At 36.0% G+C, this 22,456-nt stretch overlaps 1 protein-coding gene across 1 annotated transcript in view; it reads right to left on the reverse strand.

Moving 5' to 3' along the window:
* Positions 1-22,456, reverse strand: part of DARS (aspartyl-tRNA synthetase) — a 64,915-nt gene that overhangs the window by 7,793 nt on the left and 34,666 nt on the right. The window contains exons 4-10 of the mRNA XM_010853671.1: positions 18,218-18,320; positions 15,646-15,726; positions 14,609-14,668; positions 13,385-13,496; positions 12,373-12,507; positions 10,115-10,262; positions 679-825 (exon numbers count right to left, since the gene is read on the reverse strand). Of these exons, the coding sequence (XP_010851973.1) occupies positions 679-825; positions 10,115-10,262; positions 12,373-12,507; positions 13,385-13,496; positions 14,609-14,668; positions 15,646-15,726; positions 18,218-18,320 (786 nt within the window). The remainder of the gene's footprint in view (positions 1-678; positions 826-10,114; positions 10,263-12,372; positions 12,508-13,384; positions 13,497-14,608; positions 14,669-15,645; positions 15,727-18,217; positions 18,321-22,456) is intronic.

Consider the following 22,456-nt stretch of genomic DNA (forward strand, 5'->3'; position numbering starts at 1 on the left):
AATAGTGTATATATAAACCAATTTAAGTTCTATTCTATTTAAGAAAAATTTCCAAAATACATACAAAAATATCATCCAAATTATAGAATTTATGGTTTTCCTTAAATTGTCATCTAGCAATGTAGAGGATGATTAAAACAATATACATATGTGCGTATATACATATACGCACATATATATATTTATTAAACAAATAAAAGTAAATGAGGGTTTTGAGTGAAATATGTTAAAAAAAAAACACCCCCAAAATTAATAATAATCCTCTCTTCCTTCTGATATCAATTATGAATCATTGTGTTGGCTTAAAGTATTTTAACTTAAGAATCCCTGAATAAAATATAAGTAGAAATCTCCAATCTTTATTAAACTATCATTTCAAAATTATAAATTATTTGATCTGAATTTAGATAATAAAATATAGTATATCAACTAGAGAACAGAGACTTGCATAACTTTTAGAGATTGTTAAAAGTTTCATACCTTAACATGCAAAAATATTAACGCTTAGGCAAACCATATTAAACAGTTTATTTCAGATCACACATTGAACAAAATAGCATCATACTATATAACCAAAGTTAATAAAACTTAAGTTTACCAAGTAGGTGAAAATATATTCATTCTTTCATATCTTAAATCTAATTACTAAAGTTTTAAAAATCACAAATACAAACAAACCTTAGATCTTCTTCATCTCCCATTTCAATTCCAGCTTCCCTAAGCATAGCCAATGCTTCACAGTATTCTAGTCTTAAAGTTGGCTCCAAAAATTTGAATGGCTCACATGGGAACTGTTTATTCACCGTCTGAATTTCAGTTTGAAACCTATTTGTACAAGAGTTAATAAAAATGTGAAATAAATGTTTTGAACACAAGAGATCACTGTGGCAACACGTAAATTAAAGAAAAATTGTAACCAATAATGTTGAAGGAACATATAGCTTTTCTCTTCCATACACTTGATACACATTTTTTTTTTAAAACAAAGAAACATTTTTCAACATTTTAGAGGAATTAACTACACGTGCAGTGATGAGAAAAGGGCAACCTGAGCAGGTTCCAGGGTGGAAACATGCCTTTTCCTGCTCACCCCACTCATTGCCAGATATCCTAGGGAGGTTGAGGGAGCCTGTACTCAAGAGGCCAGTTGGCATGGACCCAAGAGCCTACTGCACTACTCTTCCATGTTTCCACTGGTAACTATTTTGAATTCAGAGATAACAAAAGGAAATACTTTTAGAGCAAAACTCTTTCCTGTAAGTTCAGCCTCAGTGTAGAAATGGCCTCAGGGACTTTCAAGCTCATTAGTAGTAGAAACACCATCTAAGGAAAAAGTATCTAGAAGGTATTGAGGTCCCTGTTTATGTCACATAAAATCATTCTTTGAATTAGTGTATGCATCAGAAAAAAAAACTGTTACCAAGAAATTAAGTTAAATAATTAAATGCAAAATACTTTAAAAAATATTTAACATCATTTCTCAATCCTGTATTATTTGTCACTGCAGTGGCATCACAGGATAAAAAACTTCCTTTATAATTCATATCAACTAGCACTGTTAGAAACATAAAATACTCATTTTATGAGGCACTAAAAAAATCTGATTTTTAATACTTTAACAACATTTGTCATCACTGAGGAAGACCAAATTAATGAATATTGTCTTGTCTTCCCCGATTCCCACTATACCATAAGTTTGTTCAGGAGAGTGCCTATTTCTTTCCCATTTTAATAATCCCTATAGTATGTTCATTGTCTATCTTCTAAATATAACAAATGTTCATTGCAGTAAACTGCTGCCGTAGAGGATGGCAAGATTAAAAATGTAGTTTCACTAAAGTATTTATGGATGAAATGGTAGCTGAGATTTGCTTCAGAATAACAGAGCATGGAGGGAAATGTGTAAAGTGAAACTGGCCATGGATTGACAATGGTTGAAATTGGGTGATAAGTATGTGGGGGTTCATTAGGCTAGTCTACCCTTTTAATGTATGATATTTAAATTTTTTCATAATCAACAGAATTGAAAAAAGTATGTTTATATTCAGAAGAAATCATTGATTTATTCAAATCCTGACATGATGGGTTAAAATGACCCCAAGAATTAATTTTTAAAGTGTTTTGCTTTGAACATTAACCCCCATTCATGTTAATCAATGGTAATAAAAATATGAATATCAATATTTTAAAATACGTTTGTTTATTCTTCTGTTAGAGATAAGTACTAATGATAAACACGAGAGGGGTAAGACAACCACCAAATAACCCAATTTACAACTGACACAGAAACTTAAAATTCCTAAATGATGTATAGAAGACAGGAAGAAGGTTTTTATTTCCAAGTTGCCATCTTAAGCCTACCCATTAAGCCCAGTGATAATGGTGTCTGAATCTCTAATTTGTAAGCAGAGATTTGATTAATCCCAAGTGCTCAAATCATGCTTGCTCTGTTACAAAAACCAAAGCGGAAATTCCACTTCCAATATTAAGTAGAGAAGATATCAATACCTAAAATAAATGAGCTTCATAAACTTTCTTCAATTATAAATGTAAATGAAATAAAAATGTAAAAAAAATGAGGGAGGGAGTTCCTTGGTGGTCCAGTGGCTTAAGACTGTGGGCTTCCAATGCAGGGGCCCCAGTTGAAACCCTGGTCAGGGAACTAGATCCCCCTAGCACCACAACTAAAGATCTCACATGCCAAAAGGAAGAGCTCATGTGCCACAACTAAGACCTGGTACAGCCAAATAAATAAATTTTTAAAATATACAGTAAACAAATAATGAGAAAAGCTCTATTCCTTAACTGTAGTTTCAAAAGATATTTTGTTTTACAGGGAGACATTAGTTGTTCTACAGACTATCTGAATGGAAGTTGCTTAAAATAAACTGTATAGAAATGTTTCAGAGAAAAAAGAGTTAAAAAAAAAAAAAAAAAGAAAGTAGGGAGGAGTGGCCAAGATCATAGAATAGGAAGACCTTGAATTTACCTCCTCCCATGGGCACACCAAAATTACAACTATTTACAGAGCAACTATCAATGAGAATGACCTGAAGGCAAGCATAAAATATATTCTACAACCAAAGATATAAAGAAGTAACCACAACAAGACAGGTAGGAGCAGCAGAGATGTGGCAGAGTCAATATTCACATCCCCAGGCAGGCAACCCACAAAGGAGAGTATAATCACAACTGCAGAGATCCCCTCCAAGGAATGAGAGGTCTGAGTCCCATACTGGGCTTCCTAGGCTAGGGATCCTGCACCAGGAAGACAAGCACCCTCTAGAAGGCCTGACTTTGAAGGCCAGTGGGGCAGGCGCTTGGGAGAATTGAAGGCCTGTAGGAAACAGTGAATCCACTTAAAGGGAACATGTAAAATCTCGAGACCTGGGGCAGAAGCAGTAGTTTGAAAGGAACCTGGGTCAGACTCACTTGTTGATCTTGTAGAGCCTCCTAAAGAGGCAGGAGGCAACTGAGATTTACCCCTGGGGACAGACATTAGCAGCATCCATTTTGGGGAGTTCATTCTATCATGAAGACAATGATGCTGGCAAGCACTATCTTGGAATTCTCCCTCTAGCCTATTGGAGCAAGTTTCAGGTCTAGCCTACCAGCCAGTTAGCACTAGTCCTGGGAAGCCCCAGGCCAAGCAGTCAGCCACACGGGGATATAATGCCACCCACCATCAAGCCAGTAGCAGCTGTAGACCCCCTGCTCAAAACACCTCAGCTACCCCAGGATTTGGCCATGTCCAACAGAGGGCCCAGGATTGGGTCCCACCAAACAGTGGGCCAGCATCAGTTCTGGAAGACCTGTCCTGTCCACCAGTAACCAGAAGCTTCAGCACTAGGCAGCACTTGGCCACCAACTGGGCTGGGAGCCATCCAAGCCCACCAGTATGCCCACAGAAGTCAGCCCTGTCAGGAGGGCCCACATAGCTCGTGTATAGCAGGCATCCCTAGAACATATTGCTCTGCTGAACAGAGGCGAGTGTGTCGCTGGGCCCTACAGGATGTCTCAAACATAAGGCCATTTCTCCAAGATCAGGAAACATAATTAACCTACCTAATACACATATAAAAAGAAAAATTAAAAATGAGGAGAGTTTACAAAACAAAAACAGACTCAGAGACTTTGAGAACGAGCTTATGGTTGCCAGGGGGAAGGTTGGGGGAAGGGATAATTAGGAAGTTCGGGATGGACATATACACACTGCTATATTTAAAATGGATAACCAATAAGGACCCACTGTATAGCACATGCAACTTTGCTCAATGTTATGTGGCAGCCTAGATGGGAGGGGAGTTTGAAGGAGAATGGATACGTGTATACGTATGGCTGAGTCCTTTCGCTGTTCACCTGAAACTATCATAACATTGTTAATTGGCTATACCCCAATACAAAATAAAAAGTTAAAAAAAAAGTGAAGTCAGAAAAACAAATATTGTATATTAATACATATATGTAGAATCTAGAAAAATGGTTCAGATATTAATTTTGCTCAACTGAAATGGAAACAAAGATGTTGAGCACAAAGGTGTGGAAACCAAGGCGGGAGGAGGGGTGTAGGAGGAACTGGGAGATAGGGATTGACATATATACACTACTGATACTATGTATAAAATAGATAACTACTGAGAACATACTGTAGAGGTTCAGGGAACCCTACTCAGTGCTTGATGGTGACCTAAATGGGAAGGTGATCCAAAAAAGAGGGGATATATGTATACATATAGCCAATTCACTTTACTGTACAGGAGAAACTAACACAACATTGTAAATCAACTATATGCTCCAATAAAAATTGAAACAAACAAAAAAAATGAGGACAGTTTAAGTGACCTCTGGGACAACATCAAGCACACTGACATTCACATTATACAAATCAAAGAAGGAAAAGAAAGGGGCAGAGAATGCAGTTAAAGACATAATAGCCAAAAACTTCCCTAACCTTGGAAAGGAAAAAAATATCCAGGCCCAGGAAGTATACAAAGAGTCCCAAATAAGATCAACCCAAAGAAGTCCACAAGTTCACTGTGTGTGCTTAGTCAGTCATGTCTGACTCTTTGCAACTCCATGGACTATAGCCTGCCAGGCTCCCTGTCCATGGCAATTCTCCAGGCAAGAATACTGGAGTGGGTTGCCATGCCCTCCTCCAGGGGATCTTCCCAATCCAGGTATCCTGCATTAGAGGCAGATTCTTTACTGTGTGAGCTACCAGGGAAGCCCAAGAATACTGGAGTGGGTAGCCTATCCCTTCTCCAGGGGATTTTTCCGACTCAGGAATCAAACTGGGGTCTCCTGCATTGCAGGCGGATTCTTTACCAGCTGAGCTACTGGGGAAGCCCTGTAGCTTCCTTATCACACTGTAATTAGGCAAAAATTAAAGACAGAGAATATTAAAAGCAGCAAGGGAAAAGTAACTGGTTACATACAAGGGAACTCCCATAAGTAGATTAGATGATACTCCTCTAAGGAGATTAGATGATACAGAGGAACAGATTAGTATACTGGAAGACCAACTGGTGGAAATCACTCAAACTGAACCTACATATATAGGCTGCTATATATAAACCTCATGGTAACCATAGGCCAAAAATCTATAATAGATACACACACAAGACAGAAAGGAATTTATATTGACACTAAAGATAATCATCAAGTCATAAGAAGAAAAAAGGAGAAACAAAAAATAAATTTAAAAACCTGAAGGCAATTTACAAAATAGCAATAAGAACATACTACATGTAAATGGACTAAATGCTCCAAATTACACAGAGTGCCTGAATGGATAAAACAAACAAGGTCCATACATATGTTGTCTGCGAGAGACTCATCTCAGATCTAAAGACACATTCCAACCAAAAGTAAGAGGATGGAAACAAACGTTCCATGCAAATGGAAATGAGAAGGACATTACATAACGATAAAGGGATCAATTCTACAAGAAGATCTAACAACTATAAATATACCCAACATAGGAGCACCTAAATAATAAAGCAAATATTAACAAACATAAAGGAAAAATAACACAATAACACAAAAGAGAAGACTTTTAACTCCCCACTTACATCCATAGTCAGATCACCCAGACAGAAAATCAATAAGGAAACACTGGCCTCAAAAACACATTAGGTGAAATGAACTTAACAGACACACACACACACACACACACACACACCATTCCATCCAAAAGCAGCAGGATGCACATTATTTTCAAGTACACAAGGAATATTCTCCAGGATAGATCACACAGTGGGCCACAAGACAAGCCTCAGTAAACTTAAAATTAAAATCCTATCCTGGATCTTTTCTGACAACACGCAAAGGGACTAGAAATCAACTACAAGGTGAAAAACAAACAAACAAAAAAAACCCAGCAATCACCACTAACACATAGAGGCTAAACAATACGGTTCTAAACAACCAATGGGTTACAGAAAATATTAAAGAAGAAACAAAAAAATACTGAGAGACAAATGAAAACAAACACATCAATCCAAAGTCTGCAGGATGCAGCAAACACAGTTCTAAGGAAGTTTACAGTGATAAAAGCCTACCTCAGGAAGTAAGAAAAGTCTTAAACAACCTAACCTGACTTAAAGGAATGAGAAAGAAACAAGCAAAGCCCAGTGTTACTAAAAGGAAAAAAGTAATAATGATCAGAGTAAAAAGAAATAAAATAGACTAGAAAAAAAGAGAATCCAAATCTGTAGCATCAGAAATGAAAAAGAAGTTACAACTGACACCATAGAAATATAAAGGGTCGTAAGAGATTATTATGAATACATATATGCCAATAAACTGAACAACCCAGAAGAAATGGACAAACTCCTAGAAATGTGAAATCTCCTAAGACGGAATCAGGAAGAAATAGAAGATGTGAATAGAACAATTAACAGTAATGATGTTGAATCAGTAATAAAAAAACATACTCCCAACAAACAAAAGTCCAAGACCAGATGGCTTCAGAGGTGAATTCTACCAACATTTACAGAATTAACTTCTCATCCTCTTCAAAAAAGTTCCAGAGGAAGAAATGCTTCTGAACTCACTCTATAAAACCAGCATCACACTGATACCAAAACCAGACAAAAAGGAAATGATACGCAAAAATCCTTAAAAATTAGCAAACTGAAATCAATAATATATTTAAAGGATCATACACCATGATCAATTGGGGTCTATCCCAGGAATGCAAAGATGGTTCAACACCCACAAATTAATCAGTGTGATCCACCACATTAACAAACTCAGGAATAAAAATCATATTATCATCTCAACAAAGAACTTTTTGACAAAATTCAATGTCCATTTATGATAAAAACTCTCAACAAAGGTATAGAGGGAATATACCTTGTGTACTGTTGGTAGTAATTAACCACCATGGAAAACAGTACAGACATCCTCAAAAAATTAGATACAATTTAGCAGTTCCATTTCTGGATATTTTTTGAAGAAATTAAAAAAAAACTAATTTGAAAAAATATATATATTTATCCCAAGTTCATTTCAGCATTATGATTTCAACAGTCAAGATATGGAAGCAACCTGAATGTTCACTGATAGATGAATAAAGAAGATGTAGTGTGTATATACACACACACAGACACACACACATATATATACAAACATGCTGGAGAAGGAGATGGCAACCCATTCCTGTATTCTTGCCTGGAAAATCCTATGGAGAGAGGAGCCTGAAGGGCTATAGTCCATGGGGTCTCAAAGAGTTGGACACAACTGAGCAACTAAACAACAACACGGACACACACTGGAATATTAACCATAAAAGAATGAAATCTTGTCATCTGTGACAATATAGATGAATATAGAGGGTATTAAGTTATGACCAACCTAGATAACATTCAAAAGCAGAGACATTACTTTGCCAACTAAGGTCTGTTTAGTCAAGTATATGGTTTTTCCAGTAGTCATGTATGGATGTGAGAGTTGGACTGTGAAGAAAGCTGAGTGCCGAAGAATTGATGCTTTTGAACTGTGGTGTTGGAGAAGACTCTTGAGAGTCCCTTGAACTGCAAGGAGATCCAACCAGTCCATCCTAAAGGAGATCGGTCCTGGGTGTTCTTTGGAAGGAATGATGATAAAGCTGAAACTCCAGTACTTTGGCCACCTCATGTGAAGAGTTGACTCATTGGAAAAGACTCTGATGCTGGGAGGGATTAGGGGCAGGAGGAGAAGGGGACGACAGAGGATGAAATGGCTGGACGGCATCACGACTTGATGTACGTGAGTCTGAGTGAACTCCGGGAGTTGGTGATGGACAGGGAGGCCTGGTGTGCTGCAATTCATGGGGTCACAAAGAGTTGGACACGACTGAGTGACTGAACTGAACTGAACTGAGAGGGTATTATATGAAGTGAAATAAGTCTGACAGAGAAAGACAAATACCGTATGGTTTTACTTGTAAGTGGAATCTAACAAAACAAAACAAATTAACAAACAAAACAGAAACAGACACAGTTACAGAGAACAAACTAGTAGTTACCAGAGTAGAGGGAGCTTGGGTGATGAGTGAAATAGGTAAGGGGGATTAAGAAAAAGACATTTCCAGTTACAAAGAAAAAAAAAAACAAAAGTCATGGGATGAAAGGTACAGCATGAGAAATCCAGTCAATTATATTGCAGAAATATGGAATCACTATGTTGTGCACTGGAATCAAATAGTGGATAGGTCACTTATACCTCTATTTAAAAAGGCATCAAGACATTAATGGTTATTCTTTGAGGGGTGGGATTAGGTGGATTGTTAATTTTTATTTTATGCTTTTATTTCTAGCTGTCTGCAATAAACATGTATTGCTTGTAAAATCAGAAAGAAAACAATAAATGTCATGAGGGAAAAAAAACAGTGGTCTTCAAATAGAAATTTTAAATACAATCCTTCATCAGTTATCAAAGCACTAGATAAACCTGTCATATGCAACTTAATACTTGGAGTACTCTCAAAAGTATGGAGAAAAGAAAAGAGAAAAAAAGACACTCTTGATCCTAGTTAACATGCTTCCCATCTTTTCTTCTTTTCTCTATTTTAAACATTATCATAAGAAAACAATTTCTAATGCCCTTTTAAGGCAGAAACTATTTGCCAGTTTAAAGGTTGTACAGAAAGTGCACATTTTACATAATTCAATTTTCTGAACACCCAGAACATGCCTAATAATTTCTATAAATGTATCAATTCACCAGGCCCAAATAAGCTGAAAGTCCCTTCAGTATACTAGTTTCTAATTTCTACTAAGCACTCACTGTAAATATAAATTGATTGAAAAATTAAACAGTCCCAACATAGGCTTAACTTACACAGATTCAGTAAAGATTAGAAACTGAAAGACTAAAGGGACTCTTTAACTTTGAGGTAAGTAATAATATTATCTTCACTTGTAACAGCAGAGGAAACTGAGGCACAGAGTTATATAACTTCCAAAATGCCCACACAAGATACATAGCAAACTTGGGATTCAATCTCAGGCTACCTGGACCTAGCTGAGTTGAAACTCTGAAATACTGTTTCCTCCCTGTGCTCTCTTGCTCAGTCATGTCCAACTCTTTGCAAACCCCAAGGACTTGTAGTCTGCCAGGTTCCTCTGTCCATGGGACTCTCCAGGCAAGAATACTGGAGTGGGTTGCCATTTCCTCTTCCAGGGGATCTTCCTCACCCAGGAATTGAACCTGTGTCTCCAGAGTCTTCTGCACTGGCAGGCAGATTCTTTACCAATGAGCCTCCTGGGAAGTCCTACTATCTCATACTACCTCTTAAATAATAAACTGCTATAAAGGCAACATAGGCTCTATACTGAGAAATTCAGGATGTAAAATATTGAGGAAAAAACAAATATAGTTAGGCTGTTTACAATCTGGTAGATTAGCTAGGTTAACTGGCTGCAGCCCTGATTGACTTGGATTCAGAAGTACTCTTTTGAGTGTGGATTTTCCCACTAATTAACTGATAAACTAATTGGCAAATCTTCATATATATATTTTTTTCAATAAAAACTTAGTTTATATGTTTTAAGAACTGCTTCATTTTGAAGAACTTAAACTGCTTTAAAAATTATATTCATCTAAGGTTATAAAATATATATATTTTTACCTTTTCTGAAGTCCTTTGAATATTTGCACTAAAGTGTCGGCAATTTCTTCCACAACTTCATGGTAATGGTAATTAAAAGCCATTTCAATATCCAAGCCAACAAATTCAGTCAGATGTCTGTGTGTATTAGAGTCTTCAGCTCTGAATACTGTAACATTAATAAAAGAAAATGGTAAATGGTGTTTACATAGTATGTAAATACATACTTGGCATACATTACACAGCATAGTAAGTGGTATTTTAAATTTTGGATAAACTGAGATTTAAATACAAAAATTCTATTTACTAGTACTCCAATGGCACTATTTCATTATCATTATAGGGTTGGAAAAAAATCTTTGATAAGTCATCTGTCTCAGCATTCTCATGGATGGCAAGTTCATTACAAATTCCTATAGTAGTAAAAGCTGTTAACAAATGTCAATTAATAAATGAGACTCATGAGAATCCCAAGGGAATGCAAGATTCTGAAGTGCCTTCTCAATAATTAAAACAGATTCAATATAGTGAGTTCTCAATTTTATTAAAACTTGACTCAAGCTAAATGAAATCTGTGCAGATGAAGTAACATTACACACTCCAGCCATTACCTCAGTCCAGTTGCTATTATCCTCACTGCACTTTCCTCCTCTCCAGTCTTCCTGACTCTACTCTGCTCCATTTTTCGTATCACTGCAAGATTGATATATTCTATAACTCATCCTTGCTCAGTAACTTACAATAGTTCCCAGATGACTACCGTAGTAAGACAAAATGACAAAATGTTTAAAACCTCCATGCTTTCATAATTTAGTCCTATCCTGTATTTCCCATTTCTTAACACTAACTAGTCTTATTTTTATTTCCTCCCATGCTCTTTACTCATCTTGGTTCCTCTGACTAGAATGCCAATCCCCATTGTCTGTATCTCCTACTCTGTCCTTAGAGCCCACTTCAGTATGAACTCTCTCATTGTGACTTTAGCAAATTCCATCTTTCCCCCTTTTTACACTCGCTATACTATATAATTAACACCAATCTGCTGATTGCACAGCACAATCTGATTATTTGCTGTGAAAATCAGTTGATTACTCCCTGTGACTGCTGTACGTATACATGTCTTATTCTGTCTTGAAAGCAGGGAGAATGATTTTCCTTTTACAAAGCATGGTCTGTCTGCAAATCGGCAGCATCAGCAGTACCTGGGAACATGTGAGAACCGCAGAATCTTAAGCCTCACCCCCGACCTACTGGTCAGAACCCGCATTTTAGCAAGGTCCCCAGGTGGCTCATGTGCACATTAACATTTGAGAGGTGCTGGTTGATTCTTCTTTTATGTACATGGAACCCAGAGCAAGGCTGTATACATGCAGTAGGTGTTCAACATATAATTGTTTAATAGATTCAGAAAACTAAAAAACTTAATGATCTTGCCAGTTTTTCTATTAGGAGGTATTTAATTTTTATTAAGCCATCAAAAAACTTACATATATAAAATATTTGGTGAGTTTTAAAGAATGAAGTAAAGCTAGTTTTTGCTTATTAATTAGTCTCGTAAAAGAATCTGTCACATGATTATGTGTGCATACTGGACTTGCAGCAACTATATCTTAAAAACTATGTTAATATAACCTACTAAATATCATACATTTGTACTAATTTCTAATGGGCTTTAGCATATTAACAGTACTAAGAACAGTACAAATAGTAACAGTTAAATAGAACAGCTTTGGAATAAAATTGGTATCACATTTGTAAACTTCCAAGAGTAGTAAAGGGGCTATCAAGGACAACAAAATTTATTATTTGGAAGGTCTACCTAAGTACACTGTCATTTTTTACCTCAAAGTCTAGTGTTTATGTAGTCAGCATATAAAAAGATGTAAGCTTTCAAAATGTCTGCATGTAAAATGTGTTTCTAAAACCATTCAGTTCAGTTCAGTTGCTCAGTCATGTCCGACTCTTTGCGACCCCATGAACCGCAGCATGCCAGGGCTCCCTGTCCATCACCAACTCCCGGAGTTCACTTAGACTCATGTCCATCGAGTCAGTGATGCCATCCAGCCATCTCATCCTCTGTCGTCCCCTTCTCCTCCTGCCCCCAATCCCTCCCAGCATCAGTCTTTTCCAATGAGTCAACTCTTCGCATGAGGTGGCCAAAGTACTGGAGTTTCAGCTTTGGCATCCTTCCTTCCAAAGAACACCCAGGGCTGATCTAAAACCATTACTATGATACAATTAATGAATTTTGAGAAAACCGTAACTGCCAAAAACCTTACCTGGCCCAATACAGAAAACCTTCTCAAAATCAGCACAAATACACATTTGCTTGTACAGCTGTGGAGACTGAGCCAGGTATGCATTATTTTTAAAATATGACACAGTAAATACATTGGCTCCTCCTTCACTGGCAGCTGAAATGTAAACATTTAAGTTATTACAAGTAATTGTAAACTTATCAATGCAAATTTCTAGTAAAAACAGTTTATACTTTTGGTTCAAGTATTTCACTAAAAGAGACAACTAGAAAATCAAGAATTGCAGAGAAACTATAGTCTTAATATATCATATATCTGATTCTAAACAGTTTACATTTAGGACAGACTTACTTCTTTGGCTACACCTCCATTTTACTTCTTTGGCTATGTATGCTCTCTTTCTACATCAATTTTAAATCTATTAAAGCTACTCTCAAGTTATAAAAAATTTTTTTTAAATGGGAAAAAAGATATTTTCTTAATACTTTCCTAATTATCAATAATGCAATGTTCAAATTTTAAACATAATTAAAATCCATTCATAACATTTTATTGTTATTTAAGTAAATAAAAAAGTTAAATGATTAAAAATGATTAAGATAAGTTTCTCATTAAGAATAAGAATTAATGAGGTATTCCGATCTGTAGTATCTATATCTAGTAACTTGACATTGCAGTTTATAAAAAACAAAATTGTAATAGCAATTAGAAAGAAATCTACATCAGGAAAGTAGTTTCTGATGCACCTTATATTAACAAAAAAATCTTGCTTTATGTGTTACTGACTTATTTTATAATCATTATCATGTAATGACTCCTGAAATAGGGAATTTAGTATTACTAGTGTTAGTGATATCTGATTGCTACTGTATAGTATAGTCTTCAAAACAGTCTCATAGCAATAAACCTTAAGCAACACTTGGGATTCTTAAAAAACAAAACAAATGAAAAAAAATCCCCCATAAAATATCGAATATGAAGCAACTTCGGGGAAACCAATTTATTTTAAAAAATTAAGAGAAATAAAGCATACCTGAGATAATTTTAGGAGTTTGGATCTCCACAAAACCCTTGTTAGTTAAAGTTTCTCGGAAAAGATGGCAGATGCCAGACTGGAGACGGAAGATTGCCTGACTAGTTGATGTCTATAAGACAATAATAAAATCTAATTAAATCAATTTGACACATTAACTGAGACAGAGTACTTTCTAATCAGGCCACATGCCCGGAAAGTTCATAGAGAAAATAATTCATTATATGAGAGAAAAGTTAGTTGCATGACAATCAGTATAGGAATATATTTTAGAATTTTTCATATTCTAGAAGGAGAATTACAATTTTGCTCTTTTATTTCCAATCAAAGAAAAATACTTTTCAGGCCAAATGTTAGAGGCACAACCAATAACCTCTGTGAACAAATAGCCAATACAGTAGGATGTCTAACTATTGTGGCCAAAATTATGAAAAACCTGAGGTTTCTAAGTAGTATTAACAGAACTTTTGATTACTGCTAACCTTTTCCATATACTGTAAATGAAAATGGAAAAGGTGAAAAGCAGGCAAAAAGCAAATAATCAGGGAAAAAATGAGTGTACAATAAGGGCAGACAAGTTAGAAAGAACTCTTAAGGTGACAAAGCATTTAAGCTTTAGGTAGATTATTTAAGTAAGAGGAGGAAGATGTGGTCAAAATATTAAGAAATGAGAGATGACACTGGTTTTACTACGATGATGAAACCACTGAACTCTTTCACTTGCAACCAAACCAGAAAGGGAAACAGAAGACCAAGTATGGGATTACTATATATACCACCAGAGCCAACTACTTCTTTATTATGAACTCTGTGCTCAGATCAAATTCAAAGGATTGAGGTATTAACTACTAATCTCTACCTGATCATTCTAAAATGTGCACAGAACTTCTTTCACAATTATGTAGTGAAAACTAATTATGTTTTTTCTTGCTGACTATCTTGTTTGAAACAGGTACTACCTGGAAAGTAAGCCCATTTATTAGCTTCACACTCCTCTGTCATTTTAAAATGAAGCAAGTCAGTATCCTGTGAACTATTACTTGACTGCCCTTGTTGCCTGCAATTCTTTTCAGAGGAAGGGTCAGGCAGGTAAATTACTTCTTGTATTATCATATTACATATAAGCAAATGACAATCAGTTCTATAAACCTGAGTCAGGTATGTTATTCTTGCCCACCTTGATTTCAGCACAATCATGTCACTAAATAAACAAATGAGGCATACCCTAAGATCAATGACTCTGTTGTCTAATCTCGTATCCTGGTTAACAGTAGCTCTTCCTTCCTAAAAAAAGGATTAAAAAAAACAGATTTTAGTAACTTTTTTTAAGGACACAAACAACATTTGTAGAGTCATGTTAATTTTTAAATGAGAATAGGTATATTCATGTGTGTTCACATTATACCCCCTAATCAAAGATCCTAGAAACAAGTGGGGCCAGAGAGAAGTTATTAAGAGAAAGAGAGCTTGAAAGAACAGAAATGAGAAGGAATTAAGCTAAATGCTTTTTATCCACCCCCCACACCCAAACCTTTGACTCATTACTGGGATATCAGAATAATTAACAACTGTCACAATCACTGATCCCTGGAGTTTACCTGCTAGTTGAAAATGGAAGGAACAAATAAAAGCTGACAAAGAACAGTGGTTCTCAAAGTATGTTTTGGGGACCAGTGAGACACTTTCAGAGAGTTTGTGAAGTCAAACCTATTTTTCACAATAATATCTTCAAACACTCATTTTTTCCTGACTATATTTAGAAGTTTCCCAAAGGCTTAATGATGTGTGCAGACACAACAGAATGAATGCTGAGGCAGATATGAAAGGCTAATCGTTGTGTACTGAGCCAGATATTACCAAGAATATAGACACGTAACACAATGTTACTCTTGACATTAAAAAAAACATTTCATATCTTATTGCTGTTTTTATTATTTATATAGGAATACACAGACACATAATCTATTATTTTTAATAAGGTCATAAATATTAAAAATTTTGTCTTAACTTCTAATACTGTAAATGGTGGTAGACATACCTATAAAAATAAAAGCTTGTGGGGGTCAATTATTTTTAAAAATGTAAAGGAATCCTGAGAGCAAAAAGTTGGAGAACTTTTAATGTAAGAGTAGTTTTTAATGAAAATGAAGCTCAAATCAATTCATAGGTACCCTTCTTACAAAAGTAGGACATCAAGTTTTCAGTGCTTTATAAACTAAATATACACAGGAAGCACATTATTTCAAAAGTATAGTTTTCACCTCTTCTCCTTCCACTTCAGGCCGAACAGCATCGTCCAGCTGCAGGGGCAGGCGGGGTTCAGCTGAACTGATCACATAAATCTGAAAGTGAGAGATTACCAAAAATATCAAGAAGCACACAAAACCTGTTATCTTTTGCTTAAAAGAATCTACAGTTGACTTAACATGAGAAACATTGTTTGCATACATAACTGAAACTACTTGCTAAAATCAAACAAGATGGCACATGTTTCTACACCTATAAGATGGGGTTAATAGTTATTTCTTGTCTATATCCCTGTGTTGCTGGAATAGTCAAACGAGATAACATATGTATGAAGACTTTGTAAACTCTAAGGTGCCCACCAGTATCATAAACAAGTAATAACTGTAGTTGAGGAGTCTGGCTTAAGGCCTCTTTTTGTCACAGGAAACTTGTCACAGGCAAATCACCTTACCTAGAGCTTCAATATTCTTCTGTAAAATGAGGTTGGTGTTAAGAATCAAATGGAATAAAGAATAAGAAAACACTTTGATCGTATGAAGGCGCCATTAACAAATAAGTTATCGTAACTGTTAACAGTATCTGGCTGTTTCCACTACCAGGACCAAAGTCAGCTCAACTTTGCTGCACTGCTCCTTCCTTTCCTTTCCTCGTTCATTTTCTAAATATCCCTTCACTGCCTTCTTTCACCAAGTGTATCAATTATATCTCGCTTCCTGCTGCTCTCCTGGTTGGGAGCTGCTGGAGAAGGTGTTTCTTTATGGTGTTAAGATCCCTCAATATTTATTCAAAGTATATGCACATTTTAGTGCTAAAAAGCTGTTAGATCATAAAGGAGACTGGGTTTTTCAGCCACTTAAATGCATGTTACCCTATTAGTTTTTCCCAACTATTCCTGGAAAATCTGCTAAAGCACAAGAGGAGAACAGACTTTACTTAATTACAGAAAGGAAATTATATTCTTCCAGTTGGTAAATCACATTTAGCATTCAACTCAGACACTTCAAGAAAAAGTATCAGAAGGATACTCCAGTCCTATTCATAGTAAAATAGAACTCATTTGTTGCTATCCCCTATACCCAAGTTTTTGTGCTTCTCTTTGATTAGTTAATAGAAACTTGATCGCCAATGCAAAGCTGGAGATCTGGACAGCTACCTCTTTCATTTTTCTAACTAGTAGAAAAATCTCCTTCATTAGGTTGTGACCACTTTCATCCTCAGAACTTCACATAGTGCTTGGTACTACTCAGTAACTGCAGGCCAGATAAATAAATGATAAAAGAGCTTATAAAATTCTATTTAGTATACAGTGTTTTATGCTTTGTGAGATACTTTATTTTTCTTAAGGCAAAATTTGTCTGCAAGCACTTTGGAGGCTTTATATTTAATGTTTATTAAGGTTGAACTGGATCTTAGGTAATTAAAATATTTTAGAAATACATTTACTTGCTCTAGTCACTAATATCTTATTTATTCAAGTGTTGAAAAAGATGTTACTTGGAAGATAGGGTTTTTTTTCCCCCCCCTTGGTCAGCATACCTTTAGATCAGTTTGCCTTTATTAGCTTATAGACTTCCTGGTGCAGTTAGTTTGAAATAAGACGTACAAAAAGAGAACAAAGTAATTTCGCAAGTTAGGTCAGTAAAAATTATAAGATTTTCAAAGTCTTAAGAGTTTTATGACAATAAATTTCAATTAAATACAACCTCTACTCCCAAAGTAGTGTGTATGGATGAATCTGTCTTTCTGCATCCATCTGTTTTTGTCCATCTACCTGACATGTATACACACACACACACACACACACACACACACACACAGAGACATGGGTTAGAGTGGGAAAGGACTACTCCATAAGAGAAATTCAGTGAAGAATATTGTGGATACAAACTAGGTCTGGATCTGAGACTGTAGGCTGTAGGTTCAAGATTGCAGGGTTATTTCAAAAATACTAAATGTATTTGAATTCATGTGTAACATTTTTAGTTTGTATGTCTAAGAAAATAAATGTGGGATAAATCTTATGCGAAAAAGTTATTGCTGGTATTATCTCTTTTGACTTCTCTATACTGTAAAATACCAGAAATACAATGATTATAAGGCAATACAATGATTAATAAGAGTTAGTATAATGAATCAACCTTCATTCAAAGAAGCTGACAGCCAAATAGGTTCATGATAGTGAATAAAGCTTTTCAGATGTGTTTTATACTTTCCTGTACGTGGCTATGGTAGATGTACCATGTCAACATGCCTGGGCTAGATTGCAGGATGAGGAGAGTCACAGGGAGAGATGTCCCAGGAACATCAGTGAGCCCAGGTGATATATCACATGGTACAGATCAAGCATCGCAGATGCTGACCCTAACTCCCTTACAGCACAGAATCATGAACAAATAATAAATGTTTGTTGTTTTAAGTTGCTAAGTATTGAGGTGGTTTGTTATATGACAAAAACTAGTTGAGTCAATAATCAATTTATAAATCTCAATATTTTATATCAACTCTAATTACAGAGTTGATGTGAACAGTTGTAAGAACTATTCAAATCTATTTCTGGACACAATTTTATATTTTGAAAAAAATTACCTTTTGAACATGTAACTCTACATCTTGTTGTGTACAGCTTCCAATTTTCTGATTCACTTTTCTCACAACACCTTCCACATCAACGATGCTCTCTTTGTTGATGCTGTCAAAAGAAAAACATTGCCAACTTTAATCATCTTGTCAGAGGTGTCAGAACTTGTTTGGTGTTTCATCAGTAAAGCTGAATATATTAAATTCTTCTTTACCATAGTAAGTCACTTGAGATAAAGCCAGTCGCTTTAACCTACTTATAATAAGCTACCATGTAGCACACCTTGTGAAATTTCTTGAAGAGATAATTTTCCAGACCCCATAATTTAGTTACCATTTATAAAATACTCTAGACATAACAGATAACAGGACCAGCACTGAACTGTGAAAAAGTCCTTCAGTTATTTATTAAAGAATATCTCCCTACCCACAGTTAAAATTTACTAAGATCAGCATTTCCCATAAAGAGAAACACTGGCTTCAATAAACACAGTTACTGGTATGTAATAGAAGTACATTAATGTAGAAATACATTAAATAATAGAAGGTCAACTGAAAAGATTTCAGGGCACTAAGAGGACATTAGAGTGCTCCAGTGAAATCGTTGCCTAAAGCTTCTGAGTGCACACTGTCACTGGATTTGTGGCAGATACTCTACTGGATTGTGTACTTTCGTTTAAGAATGCCTACCTGAAGCTAGCTAAATATAAACTGTGAGTAAAAAACTGGATCTCCTGGGCAATTTAATTCTATAGCAAACTTGAATTTTGAATACCACACACTCAAAATTGGAGATAACTGGTTATTTTTTGGTCTCCTATATATAACCAAGGGAAAAAAAGTAGAATCTAAAATGGTGGTTCCCATACAAAATGTATCAGCTCTCCTCCTGTGTATGTTCTTGTACTGACAGAACATGTCACTGTACATTTGTGGAAAAGGATAAAATTTAACTTTTAGATCTTGGCGAGTGATATCAGTATGATGGCAGTTCAACTGGCCAAATGCAAATTCCCATGTAAAACTATTAGTTAAAACTCTCAGGTGGTAACTGAAGCTACAGAAGTGAGTTGAAAAGAGAAGGAAAGAAGAAAAATGCCAAAGTGACAACTGACAGATAGTAGATTTCCTGGGGCAGCCGGCATAATAGAAAGGGCAAAAATGGATTAGGAAAATCTGTCCTGGACTCCCTGTTTATCTGCTATCATAAACTCCAGTTAACTTCTGCATTATGGTCTCATGGCTCAAGTACCCCTACGCAAAATTCTGCAAGATGGATGACCAGAATCTAAACAAAGCAAAACAACAATAAAAAGATTTAACCTTCATAAGAAAAAGTCTATTCATTTGGATAAGGAACTGGGTCCTTATTAGTTATGGAGCTATCTGACAAGATTCCAGAAATCTAACAACTTATATTACAAACCATTTCAACAAACATTTGGGTTGGAAAAGGATGATATAATAGATTAAGTGCCGTGAAGTAAGACAGATAAATTTCCAATTCACTTTGCTGCACTAGCTAGAATTCTATAATGTCTGTTATCAACTACCTTAAATATATATATATATATATCTTTTACACTCTCATAAATCTCTGCACTAGACCTATCACCTAATATCTATAGCTAAACATCTTGTGTACTGAAGAAACTAAAAAAACTTATTATGGTAAAAGAAGTAGTTGGTGAACTAAGATAAGACTCCTCTGAGATAAGAAGGGATAGAGAGGCTTCAGTTTATTAATAAAAGGGCTTATGATACTGGCAATCCAGGATCACTGAAATCTTCCTACAATGTGACTGCCACCTACCACTGCTTTATTTGTTCACATGGGTTAACTTGATACCCGAGTATATAATTCAGAGCTTGTAAGAATTCTGTTGCTTATCTTACATGTTTCTACGGGGTAGGTTCTCTCTTCCTTATTCATCAGTGAGTTGCATCATGGAGTAATCTGACCTGCCCCAACTAGCACTCCAACCTGAGACAGTGTGCTATGTCCCTGGCTCATTTGGTTCTCTTATTTCACCTCCTTCAACTCCCTAGGAGGAGGCATTCCATTATCAGGACGTTTTCTTCAAGCCAAGTTAAACACATCTACTCTTAAGGATTGAGCACTAAGTGAGTGTCCTTCCAAAAAGAAGCTGGAATGTGGTCAAATACACTCTGCCCAAGGCTAGCTAAAGGTCTGATCAAAGAAAACAGTTTTCTCTTCTTTCTCTCTCTGAAAAGTAACCAGATGATTCCTTTTATCCAGGACCTGAAATTAGGACTACCTTTAAGTTCATTGATTCAATAGTGTTATGTGCTAAAATACTGATCATCTAGACTAGAAAACTACCACCATTTAAACATCGTTTCTAGTACTAAACAACTGACAAAAGAACTTTGAAAACCAAACCTATTTCTAAACTAGGGCCAAAGCTAAACTTCCGGTATCACAAATTGGTCTACTGAATAAATTAGAAAGAAGGTAGGATTAACTACATATAGAAGATTCTCATAATAAACTTTTTTTGACCTTCCAATCCCAATATTTGCCTTTATTTCTAGTAGTTATGTGCTAGAAGAGCAGACTTAGATCATGATAAAATAATTCCGTTCTAATATCTCTATGGCCTTATCTATATCTATCTGTCCCTATTTACTCATGCACATGAATAAATTCAGAAGAATAATCATTAAAACAAAACGAAAAGAAGAGTCAAATTTGTGAAAAAGGGTCAGACTAGAACTTGCTAGTTAAAACTAGTAAAAGCTTATACGAGGGCTTAGAATGGGAAAGACTAGATATCTCCTCAAGAAAATTAGAGATTCCAAGGGAACATTTCATGCAAAGATGGGCTCAATAAAGGACAGAAATAGTATGGAGCTAACAGAAGCAGAAGATATTAAGAAGAGGTGGCAAGAATACACAGAAGAATGGTACAAAAAAGATCTTCATGACCCAGATGATCACGATGGTGGGATCACTCACCTAGAGCCAGACATCCTGGATTGTGAAGTCAAGTGGGCCTTAGAAAGCATCACTACGAACAAAGCTAGTGGAGGTGATAGAATTCCAGTTGAACTATTTCAAATCCTGAAAGATGATGCTGTGAAAGTGCTGCATTCAATATGCCAGCAAATTTGGAAAACTCAGCAGTGGCCACAGGACTGGAAAAGGTCAGTTTTCATTCCAATCCCAAAGAAAGCCAATGCCAAAGAATGCTCAACCTACCACACAATTACACTCATCTCACACGCTAGTAAAGTAATACTCAAAATTCTCCAAGCCAGGCTTCAGCAATACATGAACCGTGAACTTCCAGATATTCAAGCTGGATTTAGAAAAGGCAAAGGAACCAGAGATCAAATTGCCAACATCTGCTGGATCTCTGACAAAGCCAGAGAGTTCAAGAAAAACATCTATTTCTGCTTTATTGACTAGGACAAAGCCTTTGACTGTGTGGATCACAATAAACTGGAAAATTCTAAAAGAGATGGGAATACCGGACCAACTGACCAGCCTCTCGAGAAATCTGTATGCAGGTCAGGAAGCAAAGTTAGAACTGGACATGGAACAACAGACTGGTTCCAAATAGGAAAAGGAGTATGTCAAGGCTGTATATTATCACCCTGTTTATTTAACTTATATGCAGAGTACATTGTGAGAAATGCTGGGCTCGATGAAGAACAAGCTAGAATCAAGAATGCTGGGAGAAATACCAATAACCTCAGATAAGCAGATGACATTACCCGTACAGCAGAAAGCAAAGAAGAACTAAAGAGCCTCTTGATGAAAGTCAAAGAAGAGAGTGAAAAAGTTGGCTTAAAGCTCAACATTCAGAAAACTAAGATCATGGCATCGGGTCCTATCATTTCATGGCAAATAGATGGAGAAACAGTGGAAATAGTGGCAGACTTTATTTTTGGGGGCTCTAAAATCACTGCAGATGGTGACTGTAGCCATGAAATAAGAAGACGCTTACTCCTTGGTAGAAAAGTTATGACCAACCTAGACAGCATATTAAAAAACAGAGACATCGTTGCCAACAAAGGTCCATCTAGTCAAGGCTACAGTTTTTCCAGTAGGCACGTATCAATGTGAGAGTTGGATGATAAAGAAAGCTGAGCGCTGAAGAATTAATGCTTTTGAGCTGGTGTTGGAGAAGACTCTTGACAGTCCCTTGGACTGCAAGGAGATCCAACCAGTCCATCCTAAAGGAAATTAGTCCTGGGTGTTCCTTGGAAGGACTGAGTTGA

This window comes from Bison bison, unplaced genomic scaffold, assembly GCF_000754665.1.
Source record: "Bison bison bison isolate TAMUID 2011002044 unplaced genomic scaffold, Bison_UMD1.0 scf7180017864330, whole genome shotgun sequence".
NCBI lineage: Eukaryota > Metazoa > Chordata > Mammalia > Artiodactyla > Bovidae > Bison > Bison bison.